Genomic DNA, 13217 nt, shown 5'->3' with positions numbered 1-13217 from the left:
TTTGTTTTCTTTTGTTTTTTTTCTTCATTATTGTTATCACAGTTGAATTGATTCATTAGGTTAAATTGTGATTTTATTTTCAGAAAATCATATTATGAACGTAAATCTGAATGTTAACTATTAACATTATAAAAGAAGTGATTCTTTGTAGAAACCAAGAAAACTTGAATCAAGGAATACAAATGTCGACATGAAAATCCCTCACCGTTAACGTTATATGAACGTAAATCTCTCACTGTCATATCTCTTTATTAATTTACATCACTTTCATCTAATGATTTTTCAAAAACAATATTATAAGTTAAACTATTAAGAGTATCAGAGAAGCCAACAAACTGTAATAACAAATTCTAACTAGCTCATCGATATAGTTAAATTACTAAAATGCCATTTTCCTTCTCTAATACTTAGTACATTAGTTATTTTTGTCTCGCCTAAGCAGTAACAAAAAAACTTGCTCCCTCTCAATTTTTTTTGTTTGTAAATCTTCTTATTTTTATAATCCAATCACGTCTCGTGTGACAAAGGAAGCCTTAAACACTATATTTTGTAGATATTAATTTTAAAACAACGTTTTATATCCTTGAATTTTAGAAGATTTTTTTCATTTTGTTCAAAACAGATAACATGTTTACTAGTTTAGGTTGTTCAAATAACAACTTATATGTATCAGGAGTTTGATGATCATTCAACTTTATCCATGAATTACTATGACATTTTTGGTCCCATATAGAAAAATAGGATATCCTGTAATCAGAAAAGAAAAAAAAAATACATATTGTTATTTTAATTTTTGGTCCCTCTTATGTGTTACAGCCACGTAGTTACTTAAACATGGTCTACATCAATTAATTTTTTTAGATAGGGATACAAAACAATTTTTCATTGTGGTTGTTGGTTATAATTTTCAAAGTAGAATGTCATAGTAAGAAAATAAGTGAAAGTAAAATGTCATGATTGGATGCATATTACACAGTATGACATCCCTGATTTTAAAAAAAAAAAAAAGATGTAGGAAAAAGGCAGTATGCACAAGGACCAAAATTTTAATTTTTTTCTTCCAGTTTTGGTACCTAAAGTAGGTTTCAGTTTGCAATCTATTCCCTTATTTTGGTCCATGAATGAAAATAGGATCCTGTAATCAGAAAAATATATTAAAGTACATTCTTGTCGTTATAGAAACATACTTTCATTTAGTGGTTGATTATAACATTATACTTTCATGTGTATGTGTTTTGTTAAAAAAAGACTAAATACTTGCAAATCTATGTTGTGTTTAGCATTAAAACGGTGTTGGAACATGTGATAAGGACAAAAAATACAATTTTTTTTATATACTGACAAATTTTCAGTTGCAATCCTTGGAAGATTTGTAAGTATTCTTTTTTTAAAGAGTCAATATAAACAAAAATTACAACATATTTTTTTGCTTCAGTTTTCTAACAAAATCGACCAATTCTATGTTTTCGAGTAAAATGACCAAAACGGTTGTCAAAACCCATGGACAGAAAAAATTCCATAAGAGATATAAAATTCCAAAAAAACGTCCTAATCGGCAATTGCTACTTTTCTGTAAAAAAAATACTCAAAACGACACATTTCTTTTATCTACAAAAATGACCAATTTGCAACTTTTCTATTTGTTTTTTTGAAAAAAAGACCAAAAAAACACTTTATTTCAAGATTTTTCAAAGTAGGTTACTATTTTTGACAAATTTTAAAGTTGGAAAATCTGTTAAATAGCATCCTACTTTGAGATTGTGCAGTTTCACATGTATTTACCATTTTCCAGTTTTACATGTTTTTGCCATTTTCCGTTTTTACTCTTTTCCACTTCTGTTTTCATTTTCATTATGATAGGGATGAAGAAGTATTCACGTATTTTCTGCATATGAGAGATAGAGAGCAAGTTACCCCACCTTTTGAGTGAGAAATATTGTAAATATTTTTCTCTTCACAAAAGTCTCGATCTCAGTCCAATAACGATTGTACAACTATCATTGCATGATGTACACGCCACCAAAGAAATATTATTGCAAGATATGTATTTTTTTTACTTGCGTATTTTTGTTCATTTTTTTTTCAAATTTACTCATATGTGACGAGGAAGGTCGTCCAACCAATAAAACAAAAAATGTTGTCTATAAAGAGATCCTTCAACAATTATAGATAATCAGACATTTCGTTTTATTTTTTAGACATTATAATAATTAATAACACGAAGTCTCTTTATGTTACTTTATCTTTTTTTATGTGTTCCCCGCGTTTAACGCGGGTCATAATCTAGTTAGTACCTATATCTAACAGTCTAAGTACAACGCTTAAAATCTTGGTTTAGAAAATTTTATAACTCAATCTAACATTACATGGGTATGAATAATTTTTAAGAGGCAATGTTAAAGTTTTTGAGGTCTTTGTGAAGGAGGTGTTACAATAATCATATAACATAACCATAGAAAATAAAATAGGTTTATCTCAATTTTGAATTCAAATTTATATTTAATAGAACTATAATAATAATAATTTGATGTATTATAAAGTTAGCATGGACTCTTTTGTATACATAGAAATGTTATATCTTTTGATACGATCAATAAATCTTTCTTGCACGACTTACTATATTTTTATCAATTTCTAAATCACTTTTTGCTAGAAAGATGCACATAAAATGAAATACCAAATAATATTATATATTTTTAAAAACTAAACGTTTATTTCATTTTCAAATTATCATACCAATGATCCAATGCCTTAAGAAAAATCCGAAATTGGGTGGCAGTGAATTCAGCCTAGAGATGCAAATTTTACCCATCGATTCGGGTACCCGCGGGTACCCGACCCGTTAGGGTCGGGTTTTACCCGGTTTAGCGGGTAACGGGGCGGGCACGGGCGTAGATTCTTATACCCGAAGCGGGGACGGGTCGGAGACGGATATGACACTATCCGACCCGTTTAAAACCCGATATTATATATATATATATATATATATATATATATATATATATATAATTATTAATTAGAATTATTGTTTATGGAAAATAGATTCGTGAATCACAGTATCAAGACGACGCTTCGGAATTGACTCCTCGTTTCTTCAAGCCATTAACTGATCTCACTCTCTCTCTAATCTTTTTGCATAGAATCAAGATTTCATTATAAAAGATGCAGCCACCCTTCGTCTTTGATTCTCAGTTCTTCACAAAATCACGACATCAATCTTTCACCTTCAAGCTACCCTGCTCTCATCACCGATTCGGCGCTCATGGAATTAGAGAAGAACAACCTACAAGAAGTTCCAGCTTCATCCCAAAATCCTAAGCCCAGGTAAGTTTTCGATTTTATTTTCTTACACCCGATTTTGGTTGTAACCGATTAAACTGATGGATTTGTATAATCGATTAAACTGATGAATTTGTATAATCGATTCTGGTATAATCGATTTCTTGATTGAATGATTTTTGGTTGTATCTGTTTTGAGTGATGTTGGTTATAATCGATTTCTTAATCACTAGATTTCTTACACTTGATTTTGTTATAATCGATTTCATGCCTTGAACTTGATTACAACCATTGAATCTTTTCTCCTGTAACTTATTTGTTAAATGCTTTTGATTTTATTTATTACACTCGATTTTGGTTGTAACCTATTAAACTGATGGATTTGTATCTATTTTGAGTGATGTTGGTTATAATCGATAACTTAGTCACTCAATTTCTTACACTTTATTTTGTTATAATCAATATCATGCCTTGAACTTGATTGCAGCCATTGAATCTTTTTTTCCTGTAACTTATTTGTTAAATGTTTGTCTGGAAAGTAGAATGTAGAAACTTAATAAGTCAACATTTTTTATCTGTTTTGGTTGTAATCTCAGTGAACTACCACGTTTTTTTTTGTAACTTTAGGAATCTTGTTTTCTTGTAACTATAATATGATTTCTAGCAAAACAGAAATCTGATTGTTGCAATTTAACTGCATAAAGTGGAACTGATTTCTAGCAAAGTGCATTGTTTTTGCAGCATCTTTTTTACTGCATATATGTAATTGTTTTTTGTATTATCAGTAAATCTAATTTCTAGCAAACTGCATCTTTTTTTACAGCATCTATGTTCTATCAATCTGATTTCCAACATTTTTTTTTGCAGTGACACTCAAGATAGACAGCCCCCACAACTAAGTGTTGATGTTGCTGGAACAACAAAAGGGAAATTACTTCACATGAAATGTTGTGCACACATGAAATGTTGAGGATGCGAAGGATAGATTGTCTCTTTCAAGTAAGAGAAAGTTAGTTTTAGATTGTAAAACTAGATGGAATTCCACTTATCTAATGCTTATGAGTGCAATTCCATATAAGGAAGTCTTCAACCACCTTGTACACAAAGACAAAAGCTACAAGCAAGCACCTAGTGATCAAGATTGGAATTTAGCAAAAGTGATGTGTGAGAAGCTCAAACTATTTTATAGTGTGACTGAAATGTTTTTAGGGGTCAAATATCCAACTGCTAATCTTTTTTTTCCAAAGATTTGTGAGATCCGAATGTTGCTTCAAGAGTGTCTTATATCACCTTATGTGGAGATCAAGGCAATGACTACTAATATGATTGGGAAGTTTGACCAATATTGGTCTCTCATACATCATGGATTAGCAATAGCCACTATTTTGGACCCACGATTCAAAATGAAGTTGATTGAGTATTATTTCCCCAAAATTTATGGTGATGATTCCCCACAAGAAGTTGAGAGAATTAGGAAGTTAACATACGAATTGGTAAGAGAATACAAGTCATATGATGTCAAAGAAACCCAATCTTCTTTCAATAATTCTAATTTTGGCATAGATATCGATGATGGAGATCCTTTGGCTAGTTTTGATTTATTCGTGAGTACCACATCAACTGTTGATACTTACAAATCTGAGTTAGATTATTATTTAGAGGAGAATGTTTTGCCAAGGACCGGAGATTTTGATATTTTAGCATGGTGGAAGGCTAATGGTCTTAAATATCCTACTTTGCAACGAGTTGTTAAAGATATTTTGGCTATACCGGTCTCTACAGTTGCTTCCAAATCAGCCTTTAGTACCGGTGGAAGACATGTCACTCCTCATCGTAATAGACTTCATCCGGATACATTAGAAGCATTGATTTGTGTACAAGATTGGTTATGGGATGAGAAATTGGGTATGATTTTCTATATTCTAACCTTTGTATATTTTATTTTAAATTTTCTATAACATAAAATATTTTGTAATGATATTTATATTTGTTTATTTTTATTGCTAGGTGCACATTCCAATAAGGAAAAACATCTTGCAAAGTTTGAAGTTATAAAAGATGACGAAGCCGGTCCAAGCTTTGTGGATTTTGATATTTAGTTCATGAAAAATTGTTGTTTTTATTTTAGTTATTTAACAAACATGAGGATGTCGTGCTTATCTTTTTTCTTTTTGTTTTTACTATTTTGTGTATGAGAATGAAGTATGAATTGTTGAATGTTTTAGTTATCATGATTATTACTATGTCTTTTTTATATATATCTCAGATTTATTAAAAAAATTATTGGATCTTTTTTACTTAACGGATATCCATCGGGTTCCCCGTATCCGACGGGTTTTTTTTTACCCGAATCCGTCGGGGATTTGGCGGGTCGGGGCGGGGGCGGGTGTTAGGGTCGGAGTTCGGGTGCGGGGACGGGTATTGTAGTATCCGACAATATCCGCCCCGTTTGCATCTCTAATTCAGCCTAATAAGCCTTTGCGTGTTTCCAGCTTGATATCATTGAAATTTCAACATATGTGTTTTGGACCGAATAATTATATTTTTGTGTACGAAAAAAAATGTACATTTCACCAACTAAAAAGATATTTATAGGATTTTTTTATGACCTTACAGAGCCATTTCCACCATACAAAAAGAAATCACATATGAATCCATTAATTCTTTTTCTTAGTTTCTTCTTTTGATTTTAACATTTGTTTGATATGGTGATTAAGATGATAAATAACCGGATACAAACAAAAGATAGGATGGGAGAAGTATTTGATTACTCATTTATACGACATTGTAATAACCATTATATTGCATTTCTCCCATTTCAAGAAAACAGTCGTATATTTGGTTAACCGCTTAAAAGTTGTTCAACTTTTTATAAATTATTTTATCTGACATTTTATAAAAATCATGCATAGGGTAAAAGCTTTTGGTTTAATACATAAGAAGACCCTTCAAAGAGAATGGTATGATTTTTTTTCCCATTTGTGTGTCCATATTTTATACAAAATTAATTAAAAAATGCTTCAATATTGTCTGTGCAAATCGTGTTTGAGTTTTAAGTGAATCTTCTTTGTTTGGTTCTGTTGTTGGCCATGTAGCCTGTGTAGAAATCTCAAAGTAAAGGGAGGCAGCTTCGACCTATTCGTTTGATTTTATTATTTATTTTTTTTATTTTTTTGAAAATTAGTTGATAAAGTTAATATTTCATTTTTAGTCATTAAATTAAAATTAAGATAATTTTTCTAATAATACAATTTTAAATTTTTATAACTTATGATAAATTTATTATTTATATAAATAAAATAAAATTTCTTTAATTATTTCAATTTTCAACACCGCCACTCATGTAATAATTTATTTCTGATGTCCAAGATTTTTAATATATATATATATATATATATATATATATATATATATATATATATATATATATATATATATATATATATATATCATAAATTGTCACCCTTTTTTTTCTTGTTCACAGATTTCCTGGGATAAACAAAAACAAGTGTGAAAAGAAGAGAGATGATGCTGAGAAGCTCCTCAACACCACTTCTTGGATCCCCCCTGCCACCATCTGAGAGCCCCAACAACCACCATGACACCGCCCTCCACCCACACAAATCCTCACCAACCCACAAATTCTCATTTCCATCGCCTGGATCTCAACATTTCACCCCACTTTCATGCAGCCCCTCTCCTATCTCACCTTCACCTTCCTTCAGTAATGGCGGAATGCGGAGAGCACAATCAGAAGGGAACTTGGAAAGTTTGATGAGTTCCAGTTCCAGCAATGGCAATGATGAAGAATTCAGTTTCTTCAAACAACCCAAAAAAGTAAGTAGGCTTCACAGTTCTTTGCTGGAGACAATCCCATCTTTCTCTTACCACAACTCAAGATTCAAGTCGGATGAAGATGAATCCAGTGGCCACGAAGAACAAGAGGAGGAAGACGACGGCTCCCATCACCCATGGTTTTAATATAGAAAACAAGGTTTTGAGCTTGAATAAGCAAATGGATTTGGCGATAAAAGACGACTATATGCTGGAAACTGGTTCACAAATGTATCTTGCAAAAGGGTTAGGAGTTGATACTCATACTGGAAGTGGTGCTGCAGGTGGTGGTGGTGGTGGTCGGAATCTTTCTCAAGGGGGTGGCGGTGGTGGTGGTGACAACCATGATGTGGAGGAGCATTATAGGAAGATGGTGAATGAGAATCCGGGGAATCCTCTGTTTCTAGGGAATTATGCTCAATATCTATATCAGGTATGTTTTTTTTTTTTTAATTTAAAGGGGCTACTGTAAATAGTAAATACAAGAAGGGCATTATAAGGTTTTTTTTTTGTTGTTCCGATGAATTTGCTTTGTAGTCAAAGAAAGATCTTGAAGGAGCAGAGGAATATTACTGTAGGGCTATCCTAGTGGATCCTAACGATGGTGAAATTCTTTCACAGTATGCGAAGCTACTATGGGAGCTTCATCACGATAAAGAAAGAGCAACATGTTACTTTGAAAGAGCAGTCCAGGCAGCTTCTCAAGATAGGTAACTACTTCCATGGTGTTTTTGTTCCCATCAAACTAAGAATCTCAAATTTAACTCCATCTTTTCTTCAGCTACGTTCATGCAGCTTATGCAAGTTTCTTATGGGAAATCGATGGTGAAGAAGACGAAGAAGAGGAAGATGAAGAAGGGTATTATAGTAAAAATAAGTCACCAATCTTCAACAATGGAACAATGGCTTCTGCAACTGCTTAAGTTTCAAGATTCTAAAATGGGGTGGCATCAGCGTTGTGGTAGAAATCTAGGGGTAGTTACAAAAATATGTAGTTAAGTCATGGAAAACTGCATATGCTAAAATTTGTATTTTACAAATTAAGAATCACACAACCAAAATGGATGCACAAAATATTCTACCAGAAGCCTTTTTACCAAAGTTTTAACAAAACAAATTATTTATAGGTCTCTCTCTTCAACTATATTACTGATACACTTGTTGACCATGCTCAATGACATGTAACCCACTTAACAAAACAAAAACAAAAACAAACCAAAGTGCTCAGTAGGTCCCGTAATATGCTGCAGGTGGGACTGGGGCTGCAGCAGCTACACTTGGCTGTGGGTAAACTTCTTGTGGGACCACCTGCTGAAACCATAATAATTAATAAACTCAACATTTCCAACATTTAACTCATTTCTTCAAGTTCGAAAATCTACTTAAAATACCTGAACCGGGTATGAAGTGTAAGCAGCTGTTTGTTGGACTTGTGGTTGCACATAGCTACTTCCATAAGCATTATATGTGGTGCCATAACCAGCCTACAAGTAAAATAAATAAAAATGGTTAAGTTGGTTTTTTGTGTTCCAAAAAAAATGAAATTATAATATACCTGTTGCTGTTGGGTGTATCCAGCAGGCCATTGCTGCCCTTGAGGTTGTGTAGGTGGCCAAGATTGAGGCTGCACACCATAACCTGCTGCAGACCACTGGTTCACTGATGAAACCGCACTTGTTTTTGCAAGTTTCGCTCTATCCGAGACCAAATTGCCTTCCAGGTGGCGCTTTTTGGACTGTGAGCTGCTTTTATGAGGTAAAAAGAGCTTAGAATGCCGAACATCGGCTTTCTTCATGGACCCCGCATCCCCGAAAAGATCTACAAACTGCAAAATGAATCATGAGAGCTTAAAACAATCCTACACTACACAACACATTTTTTATAGTTATTTAATGAAATTAACCCTAGAAATAGTCACCTCCAAGAAAATGCTAGATAGCTCTTCTCTCTCGATGTAAGTTGCGGGATTTGGATTATCGGATTCGGGAGATATGAATTTTTCAACGAGTGAATCTATATGATCAATTCGCTTTGGAAGTGATTGAATTGATTCGATATGGATTAAAGCCTGCATTACCATATAATAAAAGATTATAGATTTGAACAAAAAGCAAGAAAAGGAACATAGGCATGGAAAAGGGCATTTGCGTAAGATGGAGAAAAAGAGACCTCTAAAAGTGGTTTTGAGAGGTGGGCAGTATTCTCAACAGCTTCATCTAGAACCTCTTTTGCCTTTTCTACCCTTCCCAAAACCTGAAAGCAGTTTATACATTACTTAGAGTAAACCATAACATAACTGTACAACTGAATAATATATATATATATATATATATATATATATATATATATATATATATATATATATGTATATATACAGACCAAGTATAGAAATCGAGAATATTGTGCAAACAAAAAGGGCAGAATCTGTGAATGCTCTTTCCCTTTCTCAATTGCAATAGTCTGCTCATACAATGAACAAGCGTCTTCCACATTTCCCTAACAATTCAAAGCAACAACCAATTAAGATCAGAAATATGCAATCGATTTAAAGCACTAAAATGCTTGAATAACGGGTACATTCTTTTTTACTTGATGAGCTAAATGGATTAAGAACTTAAACCAGACAGCTATACATGGCTATTTCTTTTTGACTTGTTAAAATGGATGAATACTGAAAATTATTTGTTGGAATGTAAGGGTAATATGATCATTTAGTTTCATTTGGAAGGTTTATTCAGTCCAGGAAAAAAAAGAACTTTATATATGCAACACTTTATCCAGATATGCAGCATTAAGTTTACACATACAGAACTTAATGGGGAAAAAAGAAACAACCCTTAAGTGATTTTAATTTTTACCAGACGATATTCCATGTTAGCATGCTTGATAATTGCTTCTAGAAGACCAGGAGATATTTCACTATGAACAAGTTGATAAGATGCCCGAGCTCCTTCAATGTTTCCATTGTGTTCTCTAAATCTAGCAGCAAAAAGATGAATCTCTGGTTGCTTCTGTAAAAGAAAAAAGTCAACGTTTACTAAAAGATGTTTACATAATACATGCCAACAGAAATTGAGATTGCATATAACTTACTTTAACAAACACATGGGTAGCACGAGCAAGGGTATTTTCGGCAACATCCATATCTTTTCTAGCTTCCATGCACAAAACATAACGTATCCAGTACTCGTGATAATTTGCACAAGCAATTAGACATCTTTCATACAGTTTGATTACTTTATTCAAGTCATCACATCCTTCAATGAAATCAAGGTAGTTATGCCAGTTTTCAAGCTCTGTAACATTAAGTGGCCTAAAATGATAATAAGGTCTCCTGATGGCTGTTTCAAAATCTATGATTTTAGAATCAAAATCTTTAGTTTTTTTATAAAGCTCTTCTCTAAGGGAAATATAGTTCTCCAACTTTTTAGCTTCTGTTAATCCATCATTCGGATGGATCTCACCCTCACTTTCTTGATTCTTGAATTCCCCTTTTGCCCTTGCTGCAGCTTCAACTTCTTCAGTTGTTCTCAGTTCTGATAAAGGGCGACTAGCAGCTAATTCCCTAAAGCTGTCAAAAGTAAAAAACTAGAATGAAAAGATGTGACTAATGTAAGAAAGATTGTGTTGAAAAAACATATATCAATCATCACCTGTTGAAATACCGATCCAACTGCTGATTAGGAATTTCCAATATCCGTGTGTAAATCATGGCAAGATTCGACCATTTCTGTAGTTGATACTCGTATTCAATGTATTTATCCCACAAAGAAAAAGAGAGGTAATCAGTTCCAACATAAGCTAGACCCCGTTCAAATAGCCTGAAAAGAACATCATAAATAAAATATTTAGTTATATTAACCATAGATTATGGACTGCAGTAATAGCTATAATGTCCCCGTATGCAAAAATAGCTCCACTAAATGAGCATGACACTTTCCAAATGTACACACAAAACACTGAATTTACCTTCCCCCCAATAAAAATCATATAATGCCTGAGAAAGGTGGCAGTGACAATGACCATCTTAGCCCTTAACTGGACGAGATCTTCTCAGCAGCAATTTGTTTAATGGTGCACCTCAACGGGTCATGGTTTAAAACAGCAAAAACTCATGGACAACTAAATATGAGGTCATCAAAAATACAATTCAAACCCTAAAGAAATTAAGACAGCTAATTATACAGCAATAGAAGTTGATTGATTAACAAGCAGACTATAGTTACCTCCTTATGGTGTCATGATCTTCATATGTATTTATGGCGAAAACACAGTAGTGCAGCCACATATCTACAGAATATGTTACCCCTTGAACTGCACGTTCATAAACCTCCACAACTTTATCAATAGACCCCAATCTTGCTTCATGATCAGCATACTTCTTCCAGTAGCCATAACACAGAGGAAATTCAGCCAAAAATGCATCATAAACTTTCCTGATCTTTAACACATTGGCCTGTCAATGTGGTGTAAAATCAATATAGTGAAAAAAAAAAGATAGAAAAAATGAATGTTGAAAAAGTTGCCTACCTCTGATGTTTTCTCTGTCTCCTCTATTAGTGCAGTCCAAGCATTGAAATCCAGTGAATTAGCTTTTACCATGTTCCACAATCGGTCTTCTTCAGGAGATAATGCTGCATTAATCTCAAAAGTCAGACCCAAAATTAAAAATAATAAAGAATGTAAAAGCCATGAAGATATACCAGAACCATCCACCAATTGCTCTGTAGATGCAGAAGTATGAACACTGTATGAACCAATTCCATTCTCACTAACATCTTGTGGGGCAGTAGATGGAACCTGTTGACCCACATCTGTAGCCTCTGACTTTCCAGTAATGTCAGAGGTGGTATTATCTACATATGTGTTATCAGTAGCAACAAATGCAGCTACATCTCCACTAACTGTGGCTTCAGCAGCATTTCCAGTTATATCACCATAATCAGAGGCAGAATAAGAAGCAGATGAATAATCATCGACAGCTGATGTTTGAGAAACGACTGTTTCACCATCTCCCATTGTAACAAGAAGATAAATATGAAACCTGTACAGAAAATGGCAGCAAATACATAAGCAAGATAGATAAGAGTGATTATGATTTGAAATTTAAGAAAGCATTACGTAAACAGAACTTGAATGATCTCAATATTGGAAGTGTAAGTGCAAACTTAAGAGTACTCTCAACTGTTATCAGGGTAGCATTGGTGTGTGTGATTAGGGGGGCAATATGCTAAGCCACGTAAAGGAAAACCTTTTTTTTTGGAAATAACAATAACACGGAGATGTATTGCCTATAGCCTATACATCCCCTTTCAGTATATATCGTCAATGCAGCTTTTCTTATGATCAATGAATCCAATATGATTGTATGCTCTAAAGTGATGAATTTCAAGCCATAAAACCAAACTCAAAAAATATGAACGGATCACACAGCTGCAGGGTTTACTTATATTTATATGTTTCATACTGTCATATTTACATTTCTCTAATTCGGTAAACTAAACAAATGAACAACTCCCCTACCAAATGTATCAGAAACCCCTATCAAAAATTTCTGAATAAAAGGAAAAAACAGATACATTTCAATTAGAACCCCTAAATGTCATCATCAAAGTAAAAAAGCGTGATAATTACTCACGGTAGTAGTAACGAAGGCGGATGCGACCGGCAATTAAGGTAATCCGAAGCAAGAGTGAGAAGCGTAACACGGCGGACGACGATGAGTTGTGACGACGGCGAATGAGAAATGGGAAGAGGTGCGTAACTGGATAGGCGATAGTGAGAAGGCCCAGCAGCTGCCGAGTGTGTGTTCAGGGTGAAGTGTGCATTTTTTGCCCTACCCACGAAATGGCACGAATAGACTTTTTGTTTGTATAATTTTCACATCAAATTTGTGCCGAAATTACTTGGTAACTTCAAATCTTTAATATTGAAGATAATAATATATTTTATTATATTGTTATTTTTTCTTTGATAATCATATTTTCAATATTATAAAGCCGACACCGACTAGAGGTGTCGTGGGTTGGTGGGTTGTGCCTAAGGGAAATCTATCACATGGTGGGTTGGTTCTTATGCATAGGTGGCTTGTATTTTGTACATAA

The 13217-nt window shown here is 33.5% G+C and overlaps 3 protein-coding genes across 5 annotated transcripts; 2 read left to right on the top strand and 1 right to left on the bottom strand.

Moving 5' to 3' along the window:
• Window positions 1-4337: 4337 nt before the first annotated feature.
• Window positions 4338-5378, top strand: LOC145130680 (zinc finger BED domain-containing protein RICESLEEPER 2-like). Its single transcript, XM_079065450.1, has 2 exons — window positions 4338-5184; window positions 5287-5378. Exons 1-2 carry the CDS (start codon window positions 4338-4340, stop codon window positions 5376-5378), a joined length of 939 nt encoding a protein of 312 aa, XP_078921576.1.
• A 1371-nt stretch (window positions 5379-6749) lies between these two features.
• LOC145129578 (uncharacterized) lies at window positions 6750-8040 on the top strand. Of its 2 annotated transcripts, none has more exons than XM_079064337.1 (3): window positions 6750-7546; window positions 7735-7823; window positions 7895-8040. In XM_079064337.1, the coding sequence occupies exons 1-3, from the start codon at window positions 7190-7192 to the stop codon at window positions 8034-8036; spliced, it is 588 nt and encodes a 195-aa protein (XP_078920463.1). In that variant the 5' UTR covers window positions 6750-7189; the 3' UTR covers window positions 8037-8040. The 2 variants fall into 2 exon arrangements, with proteins under 2 accessions (XP_078920463.1, XP_078920462.1); XM_079064336.1 differs by having other exon boundaries at window positions 7651-7823.
• A 134-nt stretch (window positions 8041-8174) lies between these two features.
• Window positions 8175-12990, bottom strand: LOC145129576 (pre-mRNA-processing factor 39-1-like). 2 transcript variants are annotated; one of them, XM_079064334.1, is made up of 13 exons: window positions 12752-12990; window positions 11817-12157; window positions 11644-11747; window positions 11340-11569; window positions 10767-10934; window positions 10207-10684; window positions 9972-10124; window positions 9493-9609; window positions 9283-9366; window positions 9032-9181; window positions 8669-8938; window positions 8505-8597; window positions 8175-8424 (listed from the first exon to the last, which is right to left on the bottom strand). In XM_079064334.1, the coding sequence occupies exons 2-13, from the start codon at window positions 12130-12132 to the stop codon at window positions 8338-8340; spliced, it is 2250 nt and encodes a 749-aa protein (XP_078920460.1). In that variant the 5' UTR covers window positions 12133-12157; window positions 12752-12990; the 3' UTR covers window positions 8175-8337. The 2 variants fall into 2 exon arrangements, with proteins under 2 accessions (XP_078920460.1, XP_078920461.1); XM_079064335.1 differs by having other exon boundaries at window positions 8175-8421; window positions 12752-12988.
• Between the last annotated feature and the right edge of the window lie 227 nt (window positions 12991-13217).

The sequence above is a fragment of the Lactuca virosa genome, chromosome 8, assembly GCF_052849685.1.
Source record: "Lactuca virosa cultivar CGN04683 chromosome 8, Lactuca_virosa_CGN04683_v6, whole genome shotgun sequence".
Taxonomy (NCBI): domain Eukaryota; kingdom Viridiplantae; phylum Streptophyta; class Magnoliopsida; order Asterales; family Asteraceae; genus Lactuca; species Lactuca virosa.
This window is presented reverse-complemented; position numbering and strand designations above follow the sequence as displayed.

What these genes read in the sequence shown, in the direction of transcription:
- LOC145130680 (XM_079065450.1), top strand. Translation starts at nt 4,338, where the DNA reads ATGAGTGCAATTCCATATAAGGAAGTCTTCAACCACCTTGTACACAAA. An exon ending in GTTATGGGATGAGAAATTGG is followed by an intron (nt 5,185 to 5,286) that starts GTATGATTTTCT and finishes TTTTATTGCTAG; the next exon opens with GTGCACATTCCAATAAGGAA.
- LOC145129578 (XM_079064336.1), top strand. Translation starts at nt 7,190, where the DNA reads ATGAAGATGAATCCAGTGGCCACGAAGAACAAGAGGAGGAAGACGACG. An exon ending in ATGCTCAATATCTATATCAG is followed by an intron (nt 7,547 to 7,650) that starts GTATGTTTTTTT and finishes TTTGCTTTGTAG; the next exon opens with TCAAAGAAAGATCTTGAAGG. An exon ending in CAGGCAGCTTCTCAAGATAG is followed by an intron (nt 7,824 to 7,894) that starts GTAACTACTTCC and finishes TCTTTTCTTCAG; the next exon opens with CTACGTTCATGCAGCTTATG.
- LOC145129576 (XM_079064334.1), bottom strand. Translation starts at nt 12,132, where the DNA reads ATGGGAGATGGTGAAACAGTCGTTTCTCAAACATCAGCTGTCGATGAT. An exon ending in CTACCCATGTGTTTGTTAAA is followed by an intron (nt 10,125 to 10,206) that starts GTAAGTTATATG and finishes TTTCTTTTACAG; the next exon opens with AAGCAACCAGAGATTCATCT. An exon ending in ACACTTCATACCCGGTTCAG is followed by an intron (nt 8,425 to 8,504) that starts GTATTTTAAGTA and finishes TTATGGTTTCAG; the next exon opens with CAGGTGGTCCCACAAGAAGT.